Below are 25274 nucleotides of genomic sequence, written 5' to 3' on the forward strand. Positions count from 1 at the left end.
GTTTTATACGCTGTATTCAATTTGGATGTATTTTTTTTATATATTTTATATTGTATTTAATTTTACTGTATTGAATTTAGTTGTATTCAAACAACAAAAAATCAAAAATAGAGTGTATATCACACTATTCAATTCGGATGTATACACTGTATTCAATTCGGTTATATTCATTCTTAGCTATTTTACATTATATTCAATTTTACTGTATTCAAACAATAAAAAAATCACAAAAACAGTGATATTTGGTTGTTTTCAATTTATTTTATACTATATTCAATTCACTATTTTTAATTTGATTGTATTAAAATAAAATAAAAAAATAAAAAAAATACATAAATCTGCCACAAAAAATAACCTTCGGAATACAGGAACCCATACAGAGTATATTTCTTTTCTTCTTCGCTGGTTCTTCTTCTCCATCGCAAATTAACATCCCTCTTCTTCCTAATTTACAGCATCCCCAATCAGAAACTTCGCCATCAAATCATTCAACCAAGGTATCACCAATCAGTTTATTTAGTCTCTAGTTGGTCAGAAAAATAGAATCCGGCAAATGGAGGGTGATTCGAATCCGAGTTAGTGATTCCGGTTGATCTTTGATTTCTGTTTTGTTCGAGGTCAAATTCGGAGGTTCAGTCTGTGGCTTGCAGTGGTGTCATGTTGCCGTTTCGGTTTTCCGATCGAGTTGCTGTCACCGGATTTTCTTGTAATTGCTCGAGTTTTGGAGATTGCTGCTGCGCAGCTTTTCCTTCATTAGTGTAGTTAAGGGTTTTTTCTGAATACGTAGAGAAGGTATTTGCTATAAAACTCAAAGTATAGCCATGCGTCATAATTATTTTAAAGTATTTTGATTTGTAATAAATAAGGTGCATTATTTAGCTATAACATGTAAAATTTCCAAAGAAATGCTCAAATATCAAACAAACGGTTGTTCAAATATCTGAACTCCAGTTAAGAGTTAGTTGTAAGATCATTAATCAGTAGCATAAATAGATGACGTTAATATACAAAAATCACCAGACAAGATGATTGGACCAGAACTTATTAGCTTCTTAAAGCACTGACTATATATTTATCTTAAACAAACTCATAATTTAAAAACCAAAATCAACAACATCCAACTATGTCATAGTTTTTGGGTAAGACAACTCATTAATAATTGGTGCAAAAGTGACCACGCAACTATCCAAATGATGTGAAAACATCTTTGAATTTTTTCCCGTTGTTTGTAAGTAGAGGTTTGGACATAAAAAATATAATTTTTTTATTGTTGTAGTATTTGGAGTTAAGTTAAAAAAAATAGTATTTGAAATTAGAAATTATATTTGAACATGTATTTCACTTGAAAAAATGTTGTAGCTTTGTGAGCATTGAGTGGGAAAAGAGAAATTTTCTGAAAATTTTGAAAAAGTAATCAAAATCTGTTATAAAATAATAAAAGAAGAAGAACACTATTGTAGAGAAAAGTAGAGGGAGAGAATTCTTATTGATTTGGGATGAATTACAATAAAATAGAACCCTCTATTTATAGGGAGAGGATGGCTTAGCCACCAAGCAATGAACCCTAGAATCTCTCTAAATATAGACATTCACCATAAATATAATTATATTTATAACACTCCCCCTTGAATGTCTATTCAACAGATAATGTGCCTCGTTAAAACCTTAACTAAAAGAAAACCCAATGGAAAAAAATTCTAGAAAAGGAAAAAGAGTACACATGTTTAGAAATGCGCCTATTGGTTGCCTCGTTAAAAACCTTGCAAGAAAAACCCAGTGGGACAAAAGCTTGTAAAGGAAAAAGAGTTCAACGCGCATTAACTCCCCCTGATGAGAGCATCAATTCACATCCTTGAGCCTTTCACATCCCAATCTTGTGCACTAGCTTCTTGAAGGTTGACGTCGACAAAGATTTTATATCAGTTTCAATATATTTTCATAATGACATAACATAGAGATCTCTTCATTCATATATTCAGGTACCTGAATCTCTCATGAGATTTTATAAAGTGTTATGTCATGTGATCTTCTAGATCACTTGCCTCCTTTACTATGATCATTTGCTCATCTTCTTTATCAAGAAGTTTATTTGAAACCGATTTGTCTATACGCTTTAAGCGTACTATAGACTTTGTCCTTCTAGGACTTATTCAAATAGGAGCATTTGCAATGAGAATATAGTTACTTTCTTTGGGTCAGCAAATGCGTCTGGCATGCTTTGCAATAAATCGCACATGAATTATCCTTTTATGAACTTCAAGTTCATATTATTTTATTCGAGGATCTAGATGTAAAAATGATAATTCATTCCGCGTAACTTTTTCTCAACTGTGTATCTTGTCTCCCCCTCATGTTAGAAAAACTAACTTGTTTCCTCAACTTTGAGAACCCATCTTTGTGCTTTGTGGTGTTAATCAAAATATACACCGCACATCAATAATAGTAAGATAGAATTATTTGGTTCCTGACCCTGAACCACTTGTGAGGGGAGAATGTAATATACTTTCGTATATAACCTATATCAAACTGATATAGATAACTTTGTTCTCATAAGCGATAGTTTAGCTATTAAGTAGAGGCACTTAATAAATTATTTTGCTACACCAACTGTGATGTAAACCAACTTATCAAGATGAACTTCTTGAATAGAAAATCTGGAAATTATGCTCAAAATTAAATTATTGAGCAAGTTACCTCGCAAAACACCATGTTGCGGGTTATTAATAATCGCACATGTAACCATCTCATAGATGCATCTTATGTGGTATACATGGCAGGTGAATGGGCCCATATTCACCTTTGATATTTCCAGCATTCATGGGATTCAATCCCAATTTTAATTGGTCTATTAATTAATGAGAACAAGCAATGTAAGAGAATTCGTAAAGAACTTTCTAGTTCTTTAATATTTACCCATGTGAATTCTCTTTTATTTTTGCACATCATACTTAAATTGATATGGCTAAACCAATTATGCCAACTAAATAAATTATCAATATTGATAAACTTCAGATTTACACCATGACGTGTGCAATTATCAATAAACTCCAAGTTTATTATGATATGGGTTTTTATATCAATAAACATCCACTTTGTTGTGGTATTCTTTTATTTGTGTAGTACAAATTGGAGAATAAAGCGGGTAGCTTTTCACATACATATTACCCCGCTACAAGTTGTAGTAATAGAAGATATTAAATCTTTCCTTTATTTATAGTCTCAATATAATCAATCGCTTTCGCGTATACTTTGGAAACTGAATAAGTTTCTTTGAGACTTACTACAACACAATACCTTATTGGTAATCAATTGTGTTTCTCCAAAATAGTAATAATTGGCTCTTCCAGAGCTCTCAATTAATTTGGTACTACCACATATTCATCAACATCCATATGGTGAATATCTCTTTTAAAGAGAAAGTTATACCATTATGGTTATGGTCAAAATTATATGCAAGATCTGTTTCTTGCATTACCGTTGTCTTTTAACAATCACAATGCCAAAATATTTTGGCGTACAATAGGTACGTGACCAATGACCATTCATGCCATAATAATGACATTATTTTCTTATATCATCTCAAACCTCCTTTTAGAGGTGAATGCGGTATATTCACTACCACTAGCACGTTCATATTCTTTGAAGAATGAATATGTATTCATAAATCAGATGTTGTCACATTCACATCATGAATGGACCATAATTATCTATATGTGCTTTACAAAATCTCATGTCAAATCGATGACAAATATTTTTCACAAAGTGAAAGATTATTTTGAGAATCCTTATTGTTCTCATTACCACAATGATGACGATTATAATTTCGTCTATTACCACGTCCACATCCATTGATACCTTCACGGTAATAATTTTGTCTTCTTTCAGACTTATCACATACTGCTATCACATTCTCTTAAGGGAATGAGAATGGAGCAAATTCAATGGGACGGGTTTTCAATTCTTTGCCCACAAACACACATGAATTTGATCATGGCGAGGCATAGAAATTTTACCACTTCAGGTGGTTATAATTTCTTACAAACTCCATTAGAGTTATAATCAAACTTTGTTGTCTTTGCTTGTATATAAAATCAAATTATAGAATTTCAAGAATTTGAAAGAGAAAAGTAAAATACTTACCTTAAGTCCAGAATTTAATCATGAAGGAAGTTCATGGAACAATTGACAATCATTATGCTCAATCCCAAAGCTTCTACTCAATTGGTTAGAGTCTCGTGCTGATAACGTGTTATAAAATAATAAAAGAAGAAGAACACTATTGTAGAGAAAAGTAGAGGGAGAGAATTCTTATTGATTTGGGATGAATTACAATAGAATAGAACCCTCTATTTATAGGGAGAGAGTGACTTAGCCACCAAGCAATGAACCCTAGAATCTCTCTAAATATAGACATTCACCACAAATATAATTGTATTTATAACAAAATCACTTTTATTCTCCTTTTCTGAAAAACTCATTTTTGAATTTTTTCAAAAACTTATAAAATATCATGGACAAAACATTTTTGAAAGTTTTAATTATTATGGACAAACGGGTCCTAACTGTTTTGAAAAATTATGAAAATTACGCCACCAAATATGAGTTCTTATTAAAGTTTTTTTTTTCAGTTCTCCTTAAATCTAGCAATATAAGTTTGTTTAATATTTAACGAAAATAAGAAATATTCACTTTTGACAAACTTAAACGGTCAAAGATGTTTTAAGGGTATATTTTTTAGATCCACCCCCCAAACATAAGAGATGGTATTTGTCGTTTTCTCTTAAGAAATTACCCTGAGCTTTAAATAGATGAAGTCCTTTTATAAGATTGTGAAAATGATAACAATATAAAAAACAAATTGATCACTTTGTGAAAAACAGAGGCATAAGTGGAACATTTATCAAATATCAGGGGTTCAACTGACAATAAATTAAGCAAAAGAGTACTATACAAGAAATATCAATTGATTTTTCGTTATCCCCTTGTTCAGAGGGAGGAGGAGCTCAATCAAAGAGCGCAAAACAATGGCAGCATCAACCCTGACTTTCAGTGGCTTTTCAACCCTACAAACTTTCCCCGTAAATCCTCATCTTAATTTTACTCTGTTTTGTATTCGCCGTTTTCTTCGCCGCTTTCTAATTTGAGTCGCCGTAAGTTTACAAAGGCTACGCTTTTTATTTGTGCGTAGGGAGTATGATAATTTATCTTAATGCAGAAAATTGCAGCAGTTGAAAGTGCAAAACGCATGAACTTTTCCATTCGGTCGCAGGTGAGAATTCTTCGTTGCCTTCCAGATTTTATCTTCCAGTTGTAACTTTTTTCACACAGGTGGTTTTAATTTATTTTTAACTTGATGTACAGAGCGCGTCGAATTCTAAAAATGAAAGCCGTGGAGGAAGGCGAATATGGAGGCGAAGAAAATTGGTAAGCTGAAGAATCCTAATTCATGCTCTTTCTTTCCGGCTTATTTCGTTATGTTTCTTTTTGTTTAAAAAATGTATCTTTGTGTATGCTCTATTAGAGTTAGAGGAATTTTCTAACACTAAGAGGCTCTTTTTGCAAATTTTTAGGAATATTGTGCTTGTATGGGCTATAGTTGAAAGGATTTAAGTTATATGCACCATCAATTTTATACTCAGTTCGACCCATTGTAGCAGGTTACTTACATCAATTCATGCTTACTATAGAGTCATAGACATAAACAAATGTTTGTAGTTGGCTTTGTGGTAGAAATGTTAGACTTTGCTTGATCTATTCTTATATGCTGATGAATAATCTTCTTCATTTTTGCCTTTTATTTAAAAGTTTGGACTTATATTTTCTTTTTCTGTTTTTTGTTTTGTTTTGGGTGCCTTGATTTGCACGAGTAGTTTCTTGGCTAGATAGTTAATGAATTGTTAGTATTGTTACTTGAGCTTGATTGTATCATCTTTAGAAGAGAGAATATACCTACGTTTGATCTGAGTTGGATCCTTTCGCCCACTATATTTTGCATATCAAGCTAAGCATCTTTCGTTTTTGCTTGGGCTTTATGTAACCGCAACCACTGTAGGAAAAGTGATAGATACCGAAATCTATTAGGTCTTCTATGTCAGGGTTACATCTTTTGCGTCAATACATCACTTCTCTCCTGATGCTGACACAATACTTGACCCTCTAGAAGTTGAAGGCAGGAGAAATGATGATCTAACTGTATTGCATTTACATGCTAATCTTGTTTAGGACCCTGCAAGTAGATAATACTGAATTACCAAGTTTGAAGAGTATACTGTTATCCTGACTGAGTTTTGTCATACCGAGTATGTCCAACTGATTTAGGCTGAGGACCATATCCAAGGTATATGTGGCCGGAGATGTCAAGGTTAAGGCATCTGATTTGATAGTGGTCGTTGTTTGTATGCAGCTAAGTCCTGGGTGGGTTCTTTTTACAGTAGATCATGTCTGTACTCGGATATTCTGATATTGTCGGTTATGCCAAGGCAAAATGTTTTACCATCAGTAAATCATTTTTGAGCAGTAATCTAATTTATTAGAAGCCATTCATTGGTGAATGGTTCTGTCTCGCATTTTAACCTGCCAGCGGCGGAGGCAGGATCTCCACGAAGGGGTCCAAAAAAAAAATTTTGTAGCTAGTGGGAATTGAACCTATGACCTTAAGAAGGTTTTGAACCCCCTGGACCACTAAACTACACTTTTGGATTGTCTTAAGGGGGTTCAAAAGTTAATATATAGAGGTAAAAAACAGATTTTGCCTTATATATACAGTGTAATTTTTCGGCGAAGGGGGTTCGGGTGAACCCCCTTCCGCCCCTGTAACCTGCTATTAGGTTTTCATATGAGGCCCCTTTAAAGAGTGAAAGCTAGGTTATTCTAAATAGTTTAAGTTTTATTTGTTATTTCTGGATGTGTGCATGTCATCCTTGCTTAGGGGGCCATGCTAATCTTCTCCTTATCTTTCCAGTTTTATTTGTTATTTCTTGCTTATTCATGGAACCAGATTGCATACTTACAGAGACTGGTATACTGATTATTCTGTTGGAGAAAATGATTCTACAGTGGTTGACTTGTCAATTGTAAAACTAGATACTTCTATAGGTTTAGAATTTAAAAACTTTTAGCCTTTCTTTATTTCTCTTCCAGATATGATGTTGGAAGGGCAGCAAAACCTGAGCAAAGGAGAAAAGAAACTAGTCTTTATCTCTAATGTTTGTTTTCAATCATGCTTTAACTCATTATCCATTACATTCATGGCCTATTGTTGGGCTTGATAATATATTAACTTATACTAATTTTTGTTTCAGACGAAAAAGGATGAAACATTAGACGCCAAAATGGAAAGGATTCCTTTCCTTGAGGAGCAGGTGAGGAAGATAAGGGATGGGGGTAAGCTATTGACAATGGACATTCATAGACTATTACTGAATGAGGACAACCGGTTTGATTTTGTCAATGAGATTGCTGCAGAGGCCAAACAGTATGTTGAGAACAACCGAGATGAATATGGTGCAAAGAAGGCTATCCTTCATGTGCTTAGTAATCGTATGAATGATGCTGGAGTTTATCGAGCAGAGGCATACATGGAATCCGACCCCTTCAAGCCAGGCCCTGGATATTTGAAAGACGAACTACTGTAGATCATTAGTTAGCTATACTTTCTGTATTCATATAGCGCATCTCTAGTTGGCAGCCATTATATACATTTTCATCTGGGGTATAATGTCAAATGAGGAGAGGTGAAATACAATCCTAGCAGCTAAAAAAAACTCTTTTAAATGGTAGAACACAATCTATTTCTGTATTTAATTAGTGTTTAATTGTTCGTGGCAAAAGGTAGTACAGAAATGCACCAGCAAGGCTTATTTTACATCCATTTCATTCTATTTAGGTCCATTTTCATTCACATACTAGATAATTCCCTTTTTAAGACAAAATGCTGGTTCATCATTGAAAAGGCGTAATATACATAAAGAAAAGTGCTTCTTTTTTAGAGTAATTACTTAAACTTTTAAAATGATGTGGTGGCACAATTACGCAAATCATAAGACGACCTTCTAATTACGATGTCAATGCTGGTCATTGGTCTTCTTTTTGTTGCACAAAAGTTGAGGAAAGTATAAACATCCTTAACCATTAAAGTCCATGGGCTTTATTTTAAGAAACTGTTGAGCCCAAAATCCAGGAAAGCACCTAACAACTGGTGGCCAATAATTCGTTAAAATCAGTTATTGGATTCTGCCTTCAAGTCTTCTTATCCTTGGTTAACCTTAACCAAGCAAATGTCTGCTGACTGGGGAAGATCCTACACTAACTTCAGTCTGGTCTGAACCAAGACTCCCCATACCATCATTCATCAATGGCCTTATCTAGTCCCCACTTGCAAAATCTTCTTTTAAACAGACTTTGCTGTAACTATGGCTACAAAAAGAACATAATAGTAAAGGCTGGAGGAGGAGGTAGAGGTGGAGAGGGTAGAGGAAGATGTTGCTCTGCTATTGCAATCAACGCACCAGCTCCTTTGACAAGTGTTTCTGGTATTAGATGGGGTTCAACACTGATCCAAGGGCCACGTGAAGAGATGGAAGATGATGCTGTGATCGTTCAATCTGATGATCTTGATGGCTTCACTTATGCTGCTGTTTTTGATGGCCATGCTGGCTTCTCCTCTGTTAAGTTTCTTAGGTATATCAAAATTCCTTAGTTCCTGCTTTATATGCCCTTAAGCTGTTGAAGGGGAGCCTTGGCGTAATTGGTAAAGCTGCTGCCATATGACAAGGAGGTCACGGGTTCGAGCCGTGAAAACAACCCCTTGCAAAAATACAGGATAAGGCTGCGTAAGATAGACCCTTGTGGGCCGGCCCTTCCCCGGACCTGCGCATAGCGGGAGTTTAGTGCACCAGGCTGCCCTTTAAGTTGTTGAACATTGCGATCATCTCATATAAAAGCTTTCAGCTTTAGGATCTTAAACTTTTAGATGAAATGGTCATACAATTCAACATAGTACCAGAACAGGCAAAGGGGCCGTGTTTAAATCTCATTGCCACCCATTATTAAAAAGAAATTCCACGTGCTTAGCCTAAAAAAAAAAGTAATCAGGCCAGCACATGAGGTGCGTGTTAAAGATATAATTAAGTAAATAAAAGTGTAATCATTTTAAAAGCTTACGCTTCTACATGAGGTCGTTACACAATTCAACACAAGCTAAGTACTTTCCTTTCAATTCAACACAAGCTAAGTACTTTCCTTTTGCTTTATTGTGTCTTTTACTTGGTAAGGAGATTTATGTAGCTCCTGTTTGCTTTACTTTTTAAACCAAGATTTATGTTGGAAGTTCTGCATGGTTAGATAATGCATATTCCAATGATAGGGAGGAGCTGTATAAAGAATGTATTACAGCATTACAAGGTGGGCTGCTATTGAAAAAAAAGGACTTAAACTCAATCCGGAAGGCACTACAAGAAGCTTTTGAAAATGCGGATAGGAAACTCTTGAACTGGTAAGCTAGTTCAGCATGTAAATGAAAAGAAATAGAACCCATGTTGTTTCATATTCTATATGATTGAATGGAGGTTTAGATGCTGTTTCATTTTGGATAAAGGCTTGAGAGTAGCGGGAAAGAAGATGAATCTGGTTCAACAGCTACTGTTCTATTTGTTGGGAATGATACATTGATCATCGCACATGTTGGAGATTCATCTGTGGTACATGAATATTCATTCCTTCTGACAATGAAATGCTTATTTGAGAGCAACATGTTTTTTTACTATCGAATGTTTATGCAGGTGTTGTCACGATCTGGAAAAACGGAGATATTAACAAATTCACACAGGCCCTATGGAAGCAACAAGGTTTCTCTCCAGGAAATCAGAAGAATCAATGAAGCAGGTGGATGGGTGTGTGTTTCCTACACTTGACTCCCTCCCCCCAGCCTCCCCAAGATTAGTCCATTGTTTTGTTCATCTGCTTCTATTCAATATTGTTTCTTGAACTACTAGTCCAAACCTCAATAGTGATGAATGCAATAAGTAAATGGCTAGCCAAGAAAACATATAAGAAAGATCAAATTAGGAGTCCACTACGGCTTTCAGGATAAACATTAGTCAGCGTGAGTGTTGACATTGGATGTGTTTGCTGCAGATTGTCAATGGAAGAATTTGTGGAGATATTTCAGTATCCCGTGCTTTTGGTGATATGAGATTTAAGACAAAGAAGAATGAGTATGTTCTTTCTGATTTTCTGTTAAATTGATAAGGAGCACTTGTAAAAAGCATACGCTTTATTCAATTGCATTTCTTGGTTGATACTTGAAAAAATAAAATAATGCGCTCATCATTTTGGGCTTTCCTGACTAGGATGCTGAAGAAAGGGATGGAAGAAGGTAGATGGACTGAAAAGTTTGTTTCTCGGTAATTTCCAGTTTTTGATTGAGCTGCAAATCCTGCTGATGATAAGCTGCACTAGTACATGCATCACAGAGAAGTGCAGGCTGTCTATTCTCGATGTTGTATAATCAAAACTAGGAAATTTGAAGAGGTTTGCAAGAATTTAGTGATTTTACAGTCAATTGGTTTAACAAACTGGACTCGACCTTGTTTATTTTATAAAATTTGATGGACAACGAGTGCATAAATATTAATGACCAAAACTTTGTCATTAATGTCTTCATTAACAGAAATTAGTGATTGTCCTCGCACTATTGGGTGACTGAGACAGTTTTATGCATCAACTACAAAAACTAGGATCAAGAAAAGCATAGATGGTTAACACTACACGCCTTTACAGAAGTGCTTTGAAATAAAATAAAATAAAATATGCTTAGCTCATTCGATTGATTGATTCTATATGTCAGATTTGCTGATTATGAGACTATAATTGTGAATTTTCTAAAGCATATTTTCCTGGCTAGTTTGAATTGAGGAACTCAACTAAGTAAACGGAAGAGTACGTTATTGTGATTTCTTGAAATTAAAAGCTATTTTTTACTTTGCTAGGATTCAGTTCAAGGGAGACTTGGTTACAGCATCTCCAGATGTTTTACAGGTGGCTCTTGGATCAGATACCGAATTCGTACTATTAGCATCTGATGGATTATGGGATTACATGAAAAGGTCTGAAGATGGATTATTAGATTCTACAGCAAAAGTTCACATCTTTCTTTGTTTGTCTGAATCTAGCTAAGATGATAATCTCATTAGATTTTTTTCTTACTTTTCAGTGCTGAAGTAGTAGATTTTGTTAGGAACCAGCTTCGAGACCATGGAGATGTTCAGGTAAGAATATATCCTCTGGCTAAAAAAGCTTGGTGCAATGTTGGCAACAACTAACCTGCCTCCTCTTTTCCTAACAGGTTGCTTGTGAAGCTCTTGCACGGACGGCCTTGGTAAGAAAATCTAGAGTAAGAAGAAAGAGTGACAGTCCTAAATGCCCTGTAGCCTCCTGCTTATAAGTGTGGTGCACAACACATCCATAAACAAGATTCTACTAGACACGGCTAATTTTGACTTAGTTTATGATCTCCAAAGGGACACACAAGTATAAAGTTCCTTAGCACTTTTGATTTTGCATTTCAGGACCGACGGACACAAGATAATGTCAGCATTGTCATTGCTGATTTGGGGTATGCACTTGAACTTCCCAACCTACATAGTTTTACTGCTAATTTTAGTTTTCAAGTTCCAAACTTGAGAAGAATTAAGGTGTCGGCAAGTGACTTGTGAGTGAAATAGTTTCTGAAATTTGCAAATGGAGAAAGTCACATATTTTCTGCCCTTGAGAAAAGGTCACGACCTGTGATGGTCAAACTTATTTAGCTGTAGAATTCCTTTTAATCATCATTATCAACTACTAGAAAGTCAATATAAATCACAGAGGAAATACAAAAAAAGTTTCTGATGAAGACATCAAGTGATGTGATTACAAAACCATTAAGAAAAAGTCATAAGCAATAGACTCAAGTTGGAGTTAATACTAACGCATAACAACCTGTAGTGCTGAGCTTCTTTTTCATTTTTGCGTTAGGCAGAATTGAACCTTTGACTTTTTCCAGTCTGTTAGTAGTTAGTGGTCTACATTTACAAGATTTTTGCTATTATACTTTCTCTAATTAATTAGTGCTATCACAGTGTTTTACTTTGTTTCTCTATTTATTTTGACATGTGAACAGGAGGACGGACTGGCGAAATTTACCTGTGCAGAAACAAAATATTGTGTTTGAACTAGGACAAGCTTTAGTCACAATCAGTTTTGTGTCACTTGGGATATGGCTGACAACCATGATTTCCCCTTAGATGTTTGATGTTTGTTAGTTGTATATATTTATATATATGAAAGGAACAGAAGCTTCAGCTATACCTTGTACATTTGCTAGTCGAGGTAACTAAATGATGGAGCATTGTAGAAATTCTCTGAATATGGAAAAATCCAATTTAACTGTGTAGGTACTGGTAAAGTGAATAGTGAAACGAGTAGGGTCTGTAAGAACTTTAATACATAATCTGAATGGTCTTAAAGTGTTAACCACCAGAAAATCAACAGGTTAAGATTGGTATGGTGCTCAGACATATGGAAGCCCGGTGCATTAAGCCCCGCTATGTGTTGTGCGGGGTTCGGGGAAGGGGCGGACCACAAGGATCTATTGTATGCAGCCTTACCCTGCATTTCTGCAAGAGGCTGTTTCTACGGCTCGAACCCGTGGCTTCCTGGTCACATGACAGCAACTTTACCAGTTGCGTCAAGGCTCCCATTCGGTATGGTGCTCAGACTCGAGTTGTAAAACTTCACTATATATGGAAGCGAATCCATACTTTAGAGTTTGTAGGTTCGAAGTGAGTGCGATTTGATTTATCTATGGAGTTTTTTAATGTTTCTTTTTACAAATATGTGGCCTGTTTAGTATTTCTTTCATCAATTACCTGGATTTACGTGTTATTATTGCGAAAACACCTCCTCTTAAGTGGATATGGGAGGTAGGCCACCAAGATACGTGTGATTTCTGAACTCATTGGGATAACAAAGAGTTTTGAAAACTCGAACTTAAGTATGAGATTTATTCTGTTTAGATAAAAGCATTTTAACCATGTTGAATTCCCACATCAGTTGGGAAGGGTACTATTGGTCGTTTTATATATGGTCTTAGGCAGTTCTTACGTCTTGAGCTACCTTTTGAAATTGAGTTAAGCTCAAGATCTATTTTCTCGCCATGGTATCAGAGCCTGACTCATCCCAAAGAGAACTGTATATGAAACGCCCATACCTTAATGTTGTCAACTTATTAACAGGTTAATCAATATATGCTCATAAGGTAAGTTGTACAATAAATGGTATTCAAAAATGTAAAACAGGTACATAATTCTAATCACCTTCTTTATTTCTCTATAACACAACTCTTAACTTTTTTCGAAATTCAAACAACATAGTAATACATAACAGAGAGGCACTAGCCAAAACTCAGCAACATCTCAAGGGACTATTGCAATTCTTATTATGCCCACAGGGCAAAGATATTACTACTACATATATATAATATGAATAGAATAGTGATTCATTGGAAGCTCTGCTATATCAGTTCTCCTAAGAACTGATATTTTGATCAAAATCTCCATAAGCTAGAGTAGCAATTTATCATCTGCAGGTAACTGGAACAGTTTTGTTCAAGGGTGATTGCCACCTCTCTTTCGACCGGGTTCGTGCCTCGGATTAGGTCCTGCATAGTCATAATCTAACACAGCATCTAGCATCATCAACTTTCTTGGTATTTCTCTGACTCCATTCTGCAGAAAATTTGCAAAAATGGCCTAATTAGCAAAGAGTAATGGCTTTTTTGAGCTGTAAAAATGATTGTTCCTGAAAATTTCTGTGTATACTCTACATGCCTACATATGCACTCTACTACAATATATAGGTTAAAGAGGATATGAATCTAAGCAATGGTCTACTTTCTTGTTATATTGACATACATTAATATGACAAAGGAAAAACATAATTAAGTTGTGAGAAATAAAAGTTTTTCAACTTAGTATGATCGAAGCAATCTTCTATGAAAAATATTTTCCGGAAAAGTATATCCGGGGTGTTTGGTTGGTACGTGATTAATATTTTTGAAAAATAATACTTCTACTTAATTCAATGATTAATAATAATATTAGCAAATTGATGAGTGTGTTGATGAAACTTTTGAGTATTAAAAATGGATGATAATTTCTAAGTGTTGGTTGGAGCAACAAATATGAACTTAAAAAGTTAAGATAGCCGTAACGGAAATGACTTTCGCTAATTTAATTTTTTAAAAAAAAGTATTTTCCTTGTAACCAAAAACAAAAAAAAATGACTTCCGTCGTACAAAGCACAACTAGAAGCCAAAACAAATTAAAGTTGCCTCTAATTTCTACCTTTTGAAATTTGTAAATGCGGTTTACGCCATTGTCCAAGCCTTCAACAGTGCCTAAATAACGAAGGAAAACAAGAATATACATTATTTCCTTTCTTAGTGGAAACAATATATCCTTGAGGAAAATTGATTGTCATTTTTTTAAGCAAAGCAGCTTACCTGATGACACAAAGATGAGATATAAAAAGACAAGTAGAAGAAAAACTTTGATGGGTCTCATAGCTATTCAATTTCTACTATCAGTTGAGTAGCTAAAGTAGAATATAAACAAGTTGAGTGTTGAGCTCTGATTGTTTAGATGAGAAGGAGAATTGGAGGGGGAGAAGTGAACCCCTTTTATTGTGACTTGAAGAGACTGTGGTGATGGTGTATATTCCACCCATTGGCTATACAATAATGATGAGTTGCAATACCCATACGCCACAAACAGCAAGTCAAAGTTGCACTAATATGAAACCTAATATACTACATATCTAAGATGTTACATCAACATAGAAACAATAGTAATGCAAGCCATGTGACCTATAGGTTAATGAAATGGGTAAAAGTTACCATCAAAGGATGTAGTGCAGTGGATGTGAATGCTCTTCCCTTAACCAGAGGTCTTAGGTTCGAGCTACGCGTATGGACTGGTAGGGAGCGGTTCCTCCCGAATGGGGTCCTACCCAACGCGAATCCGGATATAGTCGGGCTCCAATACGGGTAACGGATATCGGGTGAAAAATGGGTAAAAGTTATGACATATTATGATTCAAATTCTAGTAAAACCAAAATGTTATGTCATTTTTCTTAATCTGTATAAGTCTTGATAGATAGAATTATTTGGTGTATGTGCTAATGAAAAATAGTATGTAGCCATTAGAATAGTCAAGATATGCCTAAATCTTGGTAGGTGAAGTTATCAGATGCTTGTGCTAGTAGGATGCATGTACTCACAACTTGTTTGGATAGTTGTTGCCTCTTGTATTGTATCGTATTGTATCGCTGCCATGTGACCAGGAGGTAACGTGTTCGAGTCGTGGAAACAACCTCTTGCAGAAACACAGGGTAAGGTTACGTAAAATAGACCCTTGTGGTCCGGCCCTTCTCCGGACCCCGCGCATAACAGGAGCTTAGTGCACCGGGCTGCCCTTTATCCTTAAATCCATTGTTACATAACAGCGAAAAGTTCCACTTTATGGAAGAACCGATGTGGTGTGGTTGCGTCGTTACCTTATTTTTTTCTATCATCTTGCCTTTTTTTTTATTATTGAATAATCTCATTTTATCCTTTACCTTACCATTTTAAATAATAATAATATGATATTACCTCGTATCTTACTTTTTCTTTATAATATTATAAGTGTATTCTTCATATTGTTGGTGCATGACTTCATAAAACGACGGCATACAAACAATCTATCCAAACTTTGTATACATCAAAACGATACAATACAAATACTATACGATACCTTATGAAATGATATATAACAACCAAGTTGTAAGTGAAATAGTCGACATTTTGCATGTTTTTGGTAGGGACCAATGGCGGAGCCACCTTCAGTTGAAAATTACACTGTGTTGTTAGGTGATAATTTTATTTTATTTATATATAATCTGCTTATCTTCTGCGGGTGTTTACTTTTTTATATTTTGATATTCCTTAGTGAAATTTTAAGATCCCCACTAATTATCTGATGCTTGTATTGGTGGGGGTAGCAGATATTTGGAAAAATAATAGAACTGCACACAAGCTGACCTAAACACTGCCGTTATCCAAGAAAAAGAAAAACAGAAACATAGAAGCTATATGCATGTGGACGCATTTGGCCTTTGCATTGCATGGCTCAAGTTTTGCCATTTTGAGCTAATTTATTTGTGCGTTTACATCAGCGTTTTGAGAAGTCAATCTGCTTTTCTCCTTACTTTTCTATAATGCGTCTGTGCCCAATAACTTATGCTGTGTATCAGTCCATCTCACATATTGCTTTTCCATCTTTTCCTAATGTCCCTTATGGGTACAAAAATGACCATCAAACCGTCCAAAGTGCTGTTTGGATGTTACTTCTTGCACTATTCATCATTGAAGCAGAGCCATATAGGGAGCTTCAACATTTGTTTTCAGTGAAAGGACGAAAGGACTGATGACTTATCTCAAAAATTTACGTAAAGATACTGAGTTATGCCGAAGTCAGAAATTTACCAAGAAAATTCAAAAAGTAAAAGAATGCTAAATTCAAACCTACTATTAGTGTTGAACCACTTTGTTAAAGGAATTCAATAATCTATATATAAACAAAAAAGTTATTTTTATTTTATGTATACAGTATAATTTTCCGATGAAATATCGGGTAGCTCTACTCTGCCATTGCATCACAAGGAAAAGTCAACTTCTTTTTACAACATCATCAATCCTGTTTGATTTTTCCTATCCTCAATGGCCAAAAAGGTACTTTCCTAAAGACCACTTTTCCCAAAATTGACCTCTCCGTGGTACCAAATATCATCTAATTGTGATAGTGCCTTTAACCCTCATATTTCGGCTTTCGTCACTTTGGGAAATCAATTAAGGGGGAGACAAGAAATGGACATTGGCCTACAAATGAAATGAATGTAAACCCCTTTTTATTTCTTAGTCTGTTTAAGAGAGTTGAAATTTGGTAAAAGCCATAAAGTGAAGTGGAGGGCACTGCCCAAAAGGTAGACAAGACAAAGAAACACAGAACAAAAAGAGGGAGTATTAAAACTAATTTTTCACTTAAGTCTGTTAATCATTCATTAAGACAAAGGTTAAAATAATCAGATGTTGCCGGGGAAATAACAAATGCTGGTAATGATGGTGTAAGAAGGGAGACTTGGCGTAGTTGGTAAAGTTGTTATGTGATCAGGAGGTCATGGGTTCAAGCGGTGGAAATAGCCTATTGCAGAAATGCAGGGTAAGGCTGCGTACAATAGACCCTTGTGGTTCGGTCCTTTCCCGGACTCATCGCATAATGGAAGCTTAGTGCATCGGGCTGCTCTTTCGGTAATGATGGTGTAACTTAAATTGGGAGAATGAGTATAATTATTAGAGAATAAGCCCGTTTACCACTATGATTCTAGGTTGCCGGGGAACCCAAAACGACTGGCGTTTGCATCAAACATTAATTAGTGCCAGTACTAATTAAACATAGTAATCACATTAATCAATCATAGTAAGCTTTATAACAGACAGTAAAAGCATACAACGTAGGAAACTGGTCGTTCCTGTACTATACTTCGAAGACAGTGCTAGTAGCGGACACATTGCTTCAAAGTGGTGTCATTCGATCGCCAGCTTTTTTATTGATTTTTATATATGATATATTTTTAAGAATTACATAAATGTCGCATTGCTTGAAAAATAATGCAAAATACACAGTAGTTTGGGTCCAATCTCAAGTGCTAGTTGAATAGTGACATACATCGACTCGTACAAAACTCTGCAAACGTCACTGCAAGAGTGTCTGACCTACTTTAGAGAATTCAAGCGAGTGGAATTAGGTTTGGGAGGGGGGGGGGGGGGGGGAGGGGGGGGAGTCACTGGATCAGTGTACGCACTTTAGATTTTGGAGCAGTTGAAGCACTAAGCTACTGTTGAACATGGCACCTGCTGTTCCTTTGGCATGCTTACAAGTTATTTTCTGTTCCTTTTTTGTTTCTCTCCTTGCAATATCTAGTTTTCCATTTCCTACTTTTGCTTATCTTCTGGAATCGGCTAACTAATAGTTTCTACTTGGAACAGCTCAAAAAGATGAAATGAAAAGGAGAGTTTTAATTTTTCCCCTTCACCCAAACCTTATTTTCTTTTTGTCTTGCACCATCTTCACTTCTTTAGTGTCACAGCGTCATAGCTATTGGTACAATATGTTTTCAACAAATGTTTTGTCACTCGCAGAAGCAAAATTATTCAACTAGAGTTTAATTAATAATTAAAAGTTCATGTACATAGCCTGTTAGTCGTGAATATTCCTGAGAAGGCATACATATTGCATCAGAACTTATCAGTTTATTCCACGCACACCTTAACTAGCATGGAGATCTTACGCACATTTTTGGAGAAAACACTGAAGGTATAAACTTTTTTCTTCCAAACTTGTCTTTGTTGAATTCTACACAAATTTCTACATCTTTCAAAATTTCTATACATTTCATCATGAGTAGATAAGAAAAATTTAATCAAATGACCCTCTTAATTACTAATTTACTAGTATTAACTTAACATATATCGCGTGTACCATATTTAACACTCGATCTTTCCATTTCAACAAGATAGAGGTACTGTCTAATAAGACTACTACATAAGATGTCAGTATTTCTTTTCCCACATGGGAGTCGTTCTACACTTCCACTTAGATCTCCCGCTGGCTATTGTATATTCTCACATTTGCCTCCAAAAAAACCTTCCTTTTGTAAAGGTAAATATATGGCATCTGGTAAAAATTTTCCTACGTTCGCGTTATATTTTCAGACTTCGATATGATAAATGAAGTTCAGAAAGTACAAATAATTTTAACACTTCTATTTCCCATTTTCTTTAACACCTAAGTTTGTGACATTTCAACATCATGCCTCACCCAAAAACAAAGAGACACACTAATACTACGATCAAGAGCATGATCCTTTTAAGAGGGGAAAAAACTGTATTGTAATAGCATGAGAAGTGAAGCTTACATGCTTTCATGGATGCACGATCTACTACAGATGTGCAAAAATACCTACCGGCAAAAACAACCCAGAAAAAGTAAAACATGGAGATGCAGACTCAATGCCCTAAATAAAAAAGTGGGTTACCCCACCACCAGTATATGCAAATGAAATGAATGAGATGGTATGCAATTTGACAGTAAAGAAAATGCAGCAGCTGCTTTGACCAATAAAACGACTGACAGACCCAAAGAAAAAAATAGATGGGACAATATCAAAGAAGCTTTGGCTTAAAGTATCAAGACTACCAAAACTTTGACCTTATACATGCTGACCCTTAAAGCCCTTGGAGAAGATGGCAGCACCGGGACAATTTGGGGCATTTCTCTTACCAGATAGACTCGTGGATGGAAAGACCAACTAACCAGCAGCCTGACATGTTCATTCAGTAAATGACAGCAGGTCCCTTTCAACCCCAATGCACAGCACCAACAAAATCACATGCAATTCTGAATGGAAGACCTTCAACTCTTGAGTAGTAACCTCCCCCCACCCCCTCCATGGCAAAACAAAAAACTCGACCCCATGGTGCTGGCGCATGAGTTAATGACAACATGATGGTAAATTTCCTCCGCTGTCAGATAATGGCAATGACAAGACTCATGAATGCAATCTCGGACCCAACTGGACACCAACCATATGCATGCAGGGACTGACTTACTAAGAAAAAAAGAATGTACCAAAGTGGCCACAGCCTCAAACTGAAATGGCACGACTGATGGCCAACTTCGCCCACTCAGCAGATTCCTTAATCAAATGGTCATCTGACGACAAGCATTCATTCAAAAAGTCTTTGCTTGATAATGATTGTTGAATCAATGAACCAGCATTACTGCCCAGGGTATCTGCTAGATCTCCTAGAACTCCAATAGCTGTTTTCATCACCACATCATCCCTAAAATTCAGAAGAAAAATAGGATAGATCCAGGAAATTAGAACAGAAATGACTTCGTTAAATAAAGAAAATGAGCAATGCAGAAGGAATCATGTAATACTTACATGTCTTTCTCCATGTAAATGCTATCCAGGAATTGCAGGATATGAGGTGCATATGGAATCAGAAGCTGCGTTTTAGGGGAATTCTTGAAGCCCTGAAATATCCCTGAATAAGCCTCCAAGATTCCATTTCTCAGAAGATTTGTGTATTCTATCATCTCATCATCTGCACCAGATGTGTGGGCGGACAGCTCTGCAGCACTCTGCAGCATTGGCATGGCATACATCAAGTACTTCTCAAAATTCTCTCCTATTGCCAAAGCTATGTCACCAAGGCATGAAAATATTGGAGGCTTTACAGATCGATGCAGTTGGTTACTTGACAGGTCCTTGAGAAGCTGAGTCATTATACCATCACAGTAAGGTAGGATCTTATCTTCCAAAGCTCTACATACATCACCCACAACACCAACCGTAACAGCACACACTTGGTACTCCTCGAAATTCTGAAGTCCCATTTCCAGGTACTTGTAAAATTCAGGCATGTACTTGGCAAAGTCAGGACCAGTTGCATAGGCTAGGGCTCCAATGGCAAGCATGGCTTCCTCATGCACGGTAGCACTTCTACATGCAAAAACCCTGAGAAAAAGGCTCATGATCTGATCTGCATACTGCATGAAAACAAACTTGGTTGCCTCTGAAGCCCCTAATTTCTGGATAATGACCTGTAAGCATCCACACAGAAGACCTTGCAACTCACTCTGCTTCTCTCTCTCGTCAGATGAAAGCTTCGTACCTTCAAGAGTCTGGTGCAGCTCTGTCATAATGATAGGAGCAAGCTGCAAAACCATTGGAGCTGTTTCATCCGTTGAGCACCTAACAACTTCATTCAATGTCTCATATGCAGCAGTCCTAAGACGAGACTCACCAGCATCTTCTCTGTGGGTAACTGTAAGAAGCGACTGCACAATTTCCTGGAAATAAGGTGTCAAGGGAGATGATGCACCCACATCCTCGTAGCCTTGAGCAAGGAAATAGAGAGCACCACAGGCTTTCTCAGCAACATTTGGAGCATCCTTCATGCTCTGAAGTAGAACTGTGATGATCAGCTGACAGTTCGCTGGAGTAATAATGGGCGTCTCCACTGTAGAACCGTGAAGAAACTCAAATATCCTTCCCAGGGTCCATGCAGTCGTATCCTTCACATGGCTATTAGGATCCTTTGTCAATGCAGTAAGCATGAAATTCAAAGCAACGTTAACAAGAGGTGTTAACTTGTCAGGAGAAGGACCTTCCAAAATGGAACCAAAGGCATATGTTGCAGCCTCTCTTTGCCTCCAATCAGGCTTCGCAATGTTCTCTTGGATGAATGGCATAACAAGTGGAACAATATCATCGCCCACGGTCCGGGCCACCAGACCAAGGCAAGTGCCTCCAGCCATTGCAAGATTCCAAGCACCTTCGTCCTGATCCTGATCTTCTTCTTGCTTGAGAAGTGTCTCCAGTAGCATAGGCACAAGAGCAGGGAGAGCCTGCTTGATGAAATAATAGCAAGGAACATCAGAATCTGCAGTGAAATCACCCCCATAATCTTCTAAAATATCAATCTCCTCATCACAGATTGAGCTCCAGAATTCAATAGCTTGAAGAGCAACAGGCTCTACATCCTCTTTAACAGCCTTTGCTGTAATGTTAAAGATATCTTGGATGTATGGAGCCAATTTCTCATAGTATGTTGATGAAATTGAGACTAAACATTCAAAAGCAGCCTGCCGAATTTTGACTTCTGGAGACAGAGTAGCCTCGCAAACAACTCTCATTATAAAGTCACGCTCCATATCATTGTTGAAGTTTGCATGAGCAAAACCAAGAGCATTATATAATGCTTGGGTAGCAGCAAGCCTCACATCATTGTTCCCTTCTTCAGCATTCATACCCTGAACTACAGCTGTAAGGATTTTATTTACTTGGTCCTGGTCCACAACATCAGGAGAAACTTCTTCACATAAATAACCCAGTGTCTCTAAAGTAGCTTGCTTGACATGAGCAGGGACCTGGTGAATATTTGACAGGAGTGACCCAATCAACTCAGGCCACTGCTTTTGAGGCAGCTCAATGCTTGCAACCTTAGCAATGACTTGTGATGCGGTTGAACGAGCGTCAGATGCAAGAGATGAGAGCGTCTGTAATAAACATGTCTTTATCTGGGTCTTCACAGCCATATCAAGTGATAGCCATCTTTGCACAAGCTCAAATTTCCTATGTTGTTCCTTCGCATCCAAAGCATTTTTAAGTATTAAACCAGCTAACTTACGACTGTCAACTGGCTTCTCTTCACTAGCAAGCTCTCCAGATAGAGACAACAAGAACCCAGGAAGATTTTGCTCCTGAAACTGTTTTAATGTTTCCTCAGCATGTTTCCGCACTGTTGAATCAACTGACTGTGCATTAAGAAGGACCTGGGTGACTTCCATTGCCATATTATCTGCAAAGACATGAAATGCTCAAGGTTAGATTCCTAGGACCATCCAAATGAATGCACCTGAAGTAATGCTACTCAAAAAAAATATTAGACAGAATGAGAGCAGATAAATTTCACCAAAAGCAAGAAAAATGGAAAAAACAGCAACTATCCATTGGGAAAACATATTGCTAGATTAAGTATTTCTCAAATGGAAAGGAGCGCAACCAAGATGCAACTAACAGTTTAATGGAGCCGATTGTTACCAATACTAAATTCATTTTCTCTCATCAAAACAGCCACTAAACAGCATATATAAACATAATACCCATTTGAACAACCAGGAAAATCCACTTAAGGATAAATGAATGGCAAAGTTTAACCAAATCGAATCTAGAATAAGTAACAACTATGTAAAGAGAAGATTAGCAGATCAAATTTGCACTTTACATAATGTACCAGCCAGGAGTTTTTTATATATATAGAAGAAAATAGCAGCCAATACATAGCAAAAGGATAACGCTGATGGCACAACATAATTACCAATCCAGCAAGGAAAACTTGATGGCTTGCCTACTGCTAATGCAAAAGGCAAAGTTTTTGCTTTGGTTTGTTAAGAGTGACATTAAATCTCACAACCAAGTTCTTCGACTATCAACTGGAACCAATGAAAACTCATTAAGCATTCACCAAAAACAAGTATAAATAGCATTTCCCGTATTACATCAATACAAATACTATCTTACCACTAAAAAAAGAGCTTTAAGACTCAATGAATCAGCATAAGTAAATACTCAATGTAAATAAGCCTAAGTTTAAATTTGCTCACACAACCAATCTAACTAGATTTAAGACCAAACCATTCGTAAACAAGCAGATCAAAAAATTGAACCAGAAACGAATAGATCACAGTTCAAATATTAAATAATTCATTAAAGCACAATATTAAAAAATAAAGCATCTTTGAAACATCATAGATCAAGCATCAAATTCAGTTGAATAGAACCCTAATCAAAATTTAATTACATAATATTCGAAAAATTAGTTTTTTTAAACGAATTACCTGAAACTTGTGAAGATCGAACAAAGCAAAAGCGGCGCCCCCTGAAACCCTAACAGAGAGGAAAAAGAAAAGCAGAAAGAAAAAGAGTGAAGAGAGAGAAAGAGAGAAAGGGGGTGAAGAGAGAGAACGCGGATGTAAAAGCTGGAATTCAATTATGCAAAATCTAATACTACTATCTGTTCAATTATTATTTTTTCTGCTTATATTTAATTGGGTTGTAATCGCCTACTACCGCGACCAGCCTAGTTTATATGGGCTCCACAAATAGTAATCATAGCAATAATTATGCTCTATTTTAATCAGCTGGAAAAAGAAAAGCTTACTCCTGGTAATTTTTGATTGGTCCGCCTAATTACGTACGGCGTAACTAATTATGTGACGTTTCCAAAGAAAATATTTCTTTTAAAACAAGTGTTAAGCGGATGTTACTACAATTCATGATAAGGAGCAACATGTCTTGATAAGTGCAAAACATCTCAACCTCTATGCTAAATGCAATGGGGAAAGCAGAAGAGAGTTATGGCAGGACCTGAAAAATACATCCAACAACATTCAAGTTGCTTGGGGTGTCATTGGAGACTTCAATGTTATCACCTCCAGTGAAGAAAAAAAAAAGGTGGTAGAAGCTACAGAATGGAGGAAAGCCTAGACTTGAGTGACTTAATGAGTGTGGTCTTCAAGATGCAGGTTTCGCAGGGTCAATATATACATAGTGTGATAACAGAGATCCTCCCACTACTATTTGGAAGAGATTGGATAGACTTGTCTACAATAGTGCATGGTTTGATACTATAACAAGTACTTCAGTTACTCACCTTTCAAGAGCCTGCTCTGACCATGCCCCAATGCTTGTCAAAATGAGTAGTGAGGTTACTAACCATATCAAATACTTCAAATTCCTTAAGTTTTGGACTGAACACCAATACTACCTCAAGACAGTGAAGGATGCCTGGGAAGAAGAAGTTTATGGGAACCCTCTGTATACACTCCATCAGAAAATTAAACAGGTGTGTAAAGCCCTTAGTGTGTGGTCCAGACAGGCTTTTGGAGATATCTATGAGGTTCCCAAAAGCTTGGAAGTAGAAATGAGAATTCTGGAGGATAATTGTATTAGTGATAATTCCCCTGAAAACAGAAGTGCTATCTCTAGATGTAGAGCTGAATTCACAAGATACTTCAAGATTCAAGAAAGTATTCTGAGACAAAAAGCTAGAGACAAGTGGTTTGAAGAATGTGATGCCAACACAGCCTATTTTCATAGTGTTATAAAAGAAAGGAGAAGAAGATTGACCATTACTAAGATAATGGATGACCAAAATCAATGGCTGGAAGGAAATGATGTTATTGTAGAAGCAGCTGTGAGGCACTTTCAAGGGATGTTCACTCAGGAATGTCACACCACTAATTTCAATGCTCTTAAGTGTATAGAGAGGTGTATCACTGATGATGACAACAACATGCTTAAAGCCATCCCTACTATTCATAAAATTAAAGAAGCTGTGTTTAATATGGACAAGGTCAGTGCTCCAGGGACTGATAGCCTAAGTGGCTATTTTTATCAATCTATCTGGGATATTATATGCAATGATCTTCAAGGCAGTGGAATCTTTCTTTCAAGGTTCTAAACTTCCTAAGTTTTTCACACATACTTGCTTGGTAATGATTCCCAAAATAGATCACCCTCAAAAATTCTCAAATCTCAGACCTATACGCCTTTGTAACACCTC

At 36.4% G+C, this 25274-nt stretch overlaps 4 protein-coding genes across 5 annotated transcripts; 2 read left to right on the top strand and 2 right to left on the bottom strand.

The window, feature by feature from the left end:
- On the top strand, positions 4967–7868 carry LOC109230934 (protein PLASTID TRANSCRIPTIONALLY ACTIVE 7). The gene is made up of 4 exons (XM_019396426.1): positions 4967–5078; positions 5216–5269; positions 5362–5424; positions 7302–7868. The coding sequence occupies exons 1-4, from the start codon at positions 5025–5027 to the stop codon at positions 7632–7634; spliced, it is 504 nt and encodes a 167-aa protein (XP_019251971.1). The 5' UTR covers positions 4967–5024; the 3' UTR covers positions 7635–7868.
- On the top strand, positions 8236–12433 carry LOC109230933 (protein phosphatase 2C 57). 2 transcript variants are annotated; one of them, XM_019396424.1, is made up of 11 exons: positions 8236–8679; positions 9365–9493; positions 9596–9698; positions 9780–9890; positions 10135–10214; positions 10350–10403; positions 10989–11105; positions 11213–11267; positions 11345–11392; positions 11568–11614; positions 12161–12433. In XM_019396424.1, exons 1-11 carry the CDS (start codon positions 8354–8356, stop codon positions 12282–12284), a joined length of 1194 nt encoding a protein of 397 aa, XP_019251969.1. In that variant the 5' UTR covers positions 8236–8353; the 3' UTR covers positions 12285–12433. The 2 variants fall into 2 exon arrangements, with proteins under 2 accessions (XP_019251969.1, XP_019251970.1); XM_019396425.1 differs by having other exon boundaries at positions 11345–11377.
- On the bottom strand, positions 13343–14765 carry LOC109231779. The gene is made up of 3 exons (XM_019397410.1): positions 14543–14765; positions 14385–14437; positions 13343–13766 (listed from the first exon to the last, which is right to left on the bottom strand). The coding sequence occupies exons 1-3, from the start codon at positions 14601–14603 to the stop codon at positions 13647–13649; spliced, it is 234 nt and encodes a 77-aa protein (XP_019252955.1). The 5' UTR covers positions 14604–14765; the 3' UTR covers positions 13343–13646.
- Positions 18882–23711, bottom strand: LOC109230935 (importin subunit beta-1). Its single transcript, XM_019396427.1, has 3 exons — positions 23548–23711; positions 20087–22508; positions 18882–19982 (listed from the first exon to the last, which is right to left on the bottom strand). Exons 2-3 carry the CDS (start codon positions 22501–22503, stop codon positions 19784–19786), a joined length of 2616 nt encoding a protein of 871 aa, XP_019251972.1. The 5' UTR covers positions 22504–22508; positions 23548–23711; the 3' UTR covers positions 18882–19783.

This window comes from Nicotiana attenuata, chromosome 8 (assembly GCF_001879085.1).
Source record: "Nicotiana attenuata strain UT chromosome 8, NIATTr2, whole genome shotgun sequence".
NCBI classification, from domain to species: Eukaryota; Viridiplantae; Streptophyta; class Magnoliopsida; order Solanales; family Solanaceae; genus Nicotiana; species Nicotiana attenuata.

Coding starts and splice junctions, on each gene's coding strand:
- LOC109230934 (XM_019396426.1), top strand. CDS start 5,025: ATGGCAGCATCAACCCTGACTTTCAGTGGCTTTTCAACCCTACAAACT. Junction 5,270..5,361: donor ACTTTTCCATTCGGTCGCAG/GTGAGAATTCTT, acceptor CTTGATGTACAG/AGCGCGTCGAATTCTAAAAA. Junction 5,425..7,301: donor TATGGAGGCGAAGAAAATTG/GTAAGCTGAAGA, acceptor TTTTTGTTTCAG/ACGAAAAAGGATGAAACATT.
- LOC109230933 (XM_019396424.1), top strand. CDS start 8,354: ATGGCCTTATCTAGTCCCCACTTGCAAAATCTTCTTTTAAACAGACTT. Junction 11,268..11,344: donor GAGACCATGGAGATGTTCAG/GTAAGAATATAT, acceptor TTTTCCTAACAG/GTTGCTTGTGAAGCTCTTGC. Junction 11,393..11,567: donor CCTTGGTAAGAAAATCTAGA/GTAAGAAGAAAG, acceptor TTTGCATTTCAG/GACCGACGGACACAAGATAA.
- LOC109231779 (XM_019397410.1), bottom strand. CDS start 14,603: ATGAGACCCATCAAAGTTTTTCTTCTACTTGTCTTTTTATATCTCATC. Junction 14,438..14,542: donor TCTCATCTTTGTGTCATCAG/GTAAGCTGCTTT, acceptor TTCGTTATTTAG/GCACTGTTGAAGGCTTGGAC. Junction 13,767..14,384: donor GCATTTACAAATTTCAAAAG/GTAGAAATTAGA, acceptor AATTTTCTGCAG/AATGGAGTCAGAGAAATACC.
- LOC109230935 (XM_019396427.1), bottom strand. CDS start 22,503: ATGGCAATGGAAGTCACCCAGGTCCTTCTTAATGCACAGTCAGTTGAT. Junction 19,983..20,086: donor ATTTACATGGAGAAAGACAT/GTAAGTATTACA, acceptor TCTGAATTTTAG/GGATGATGTGGTGATGAAAA.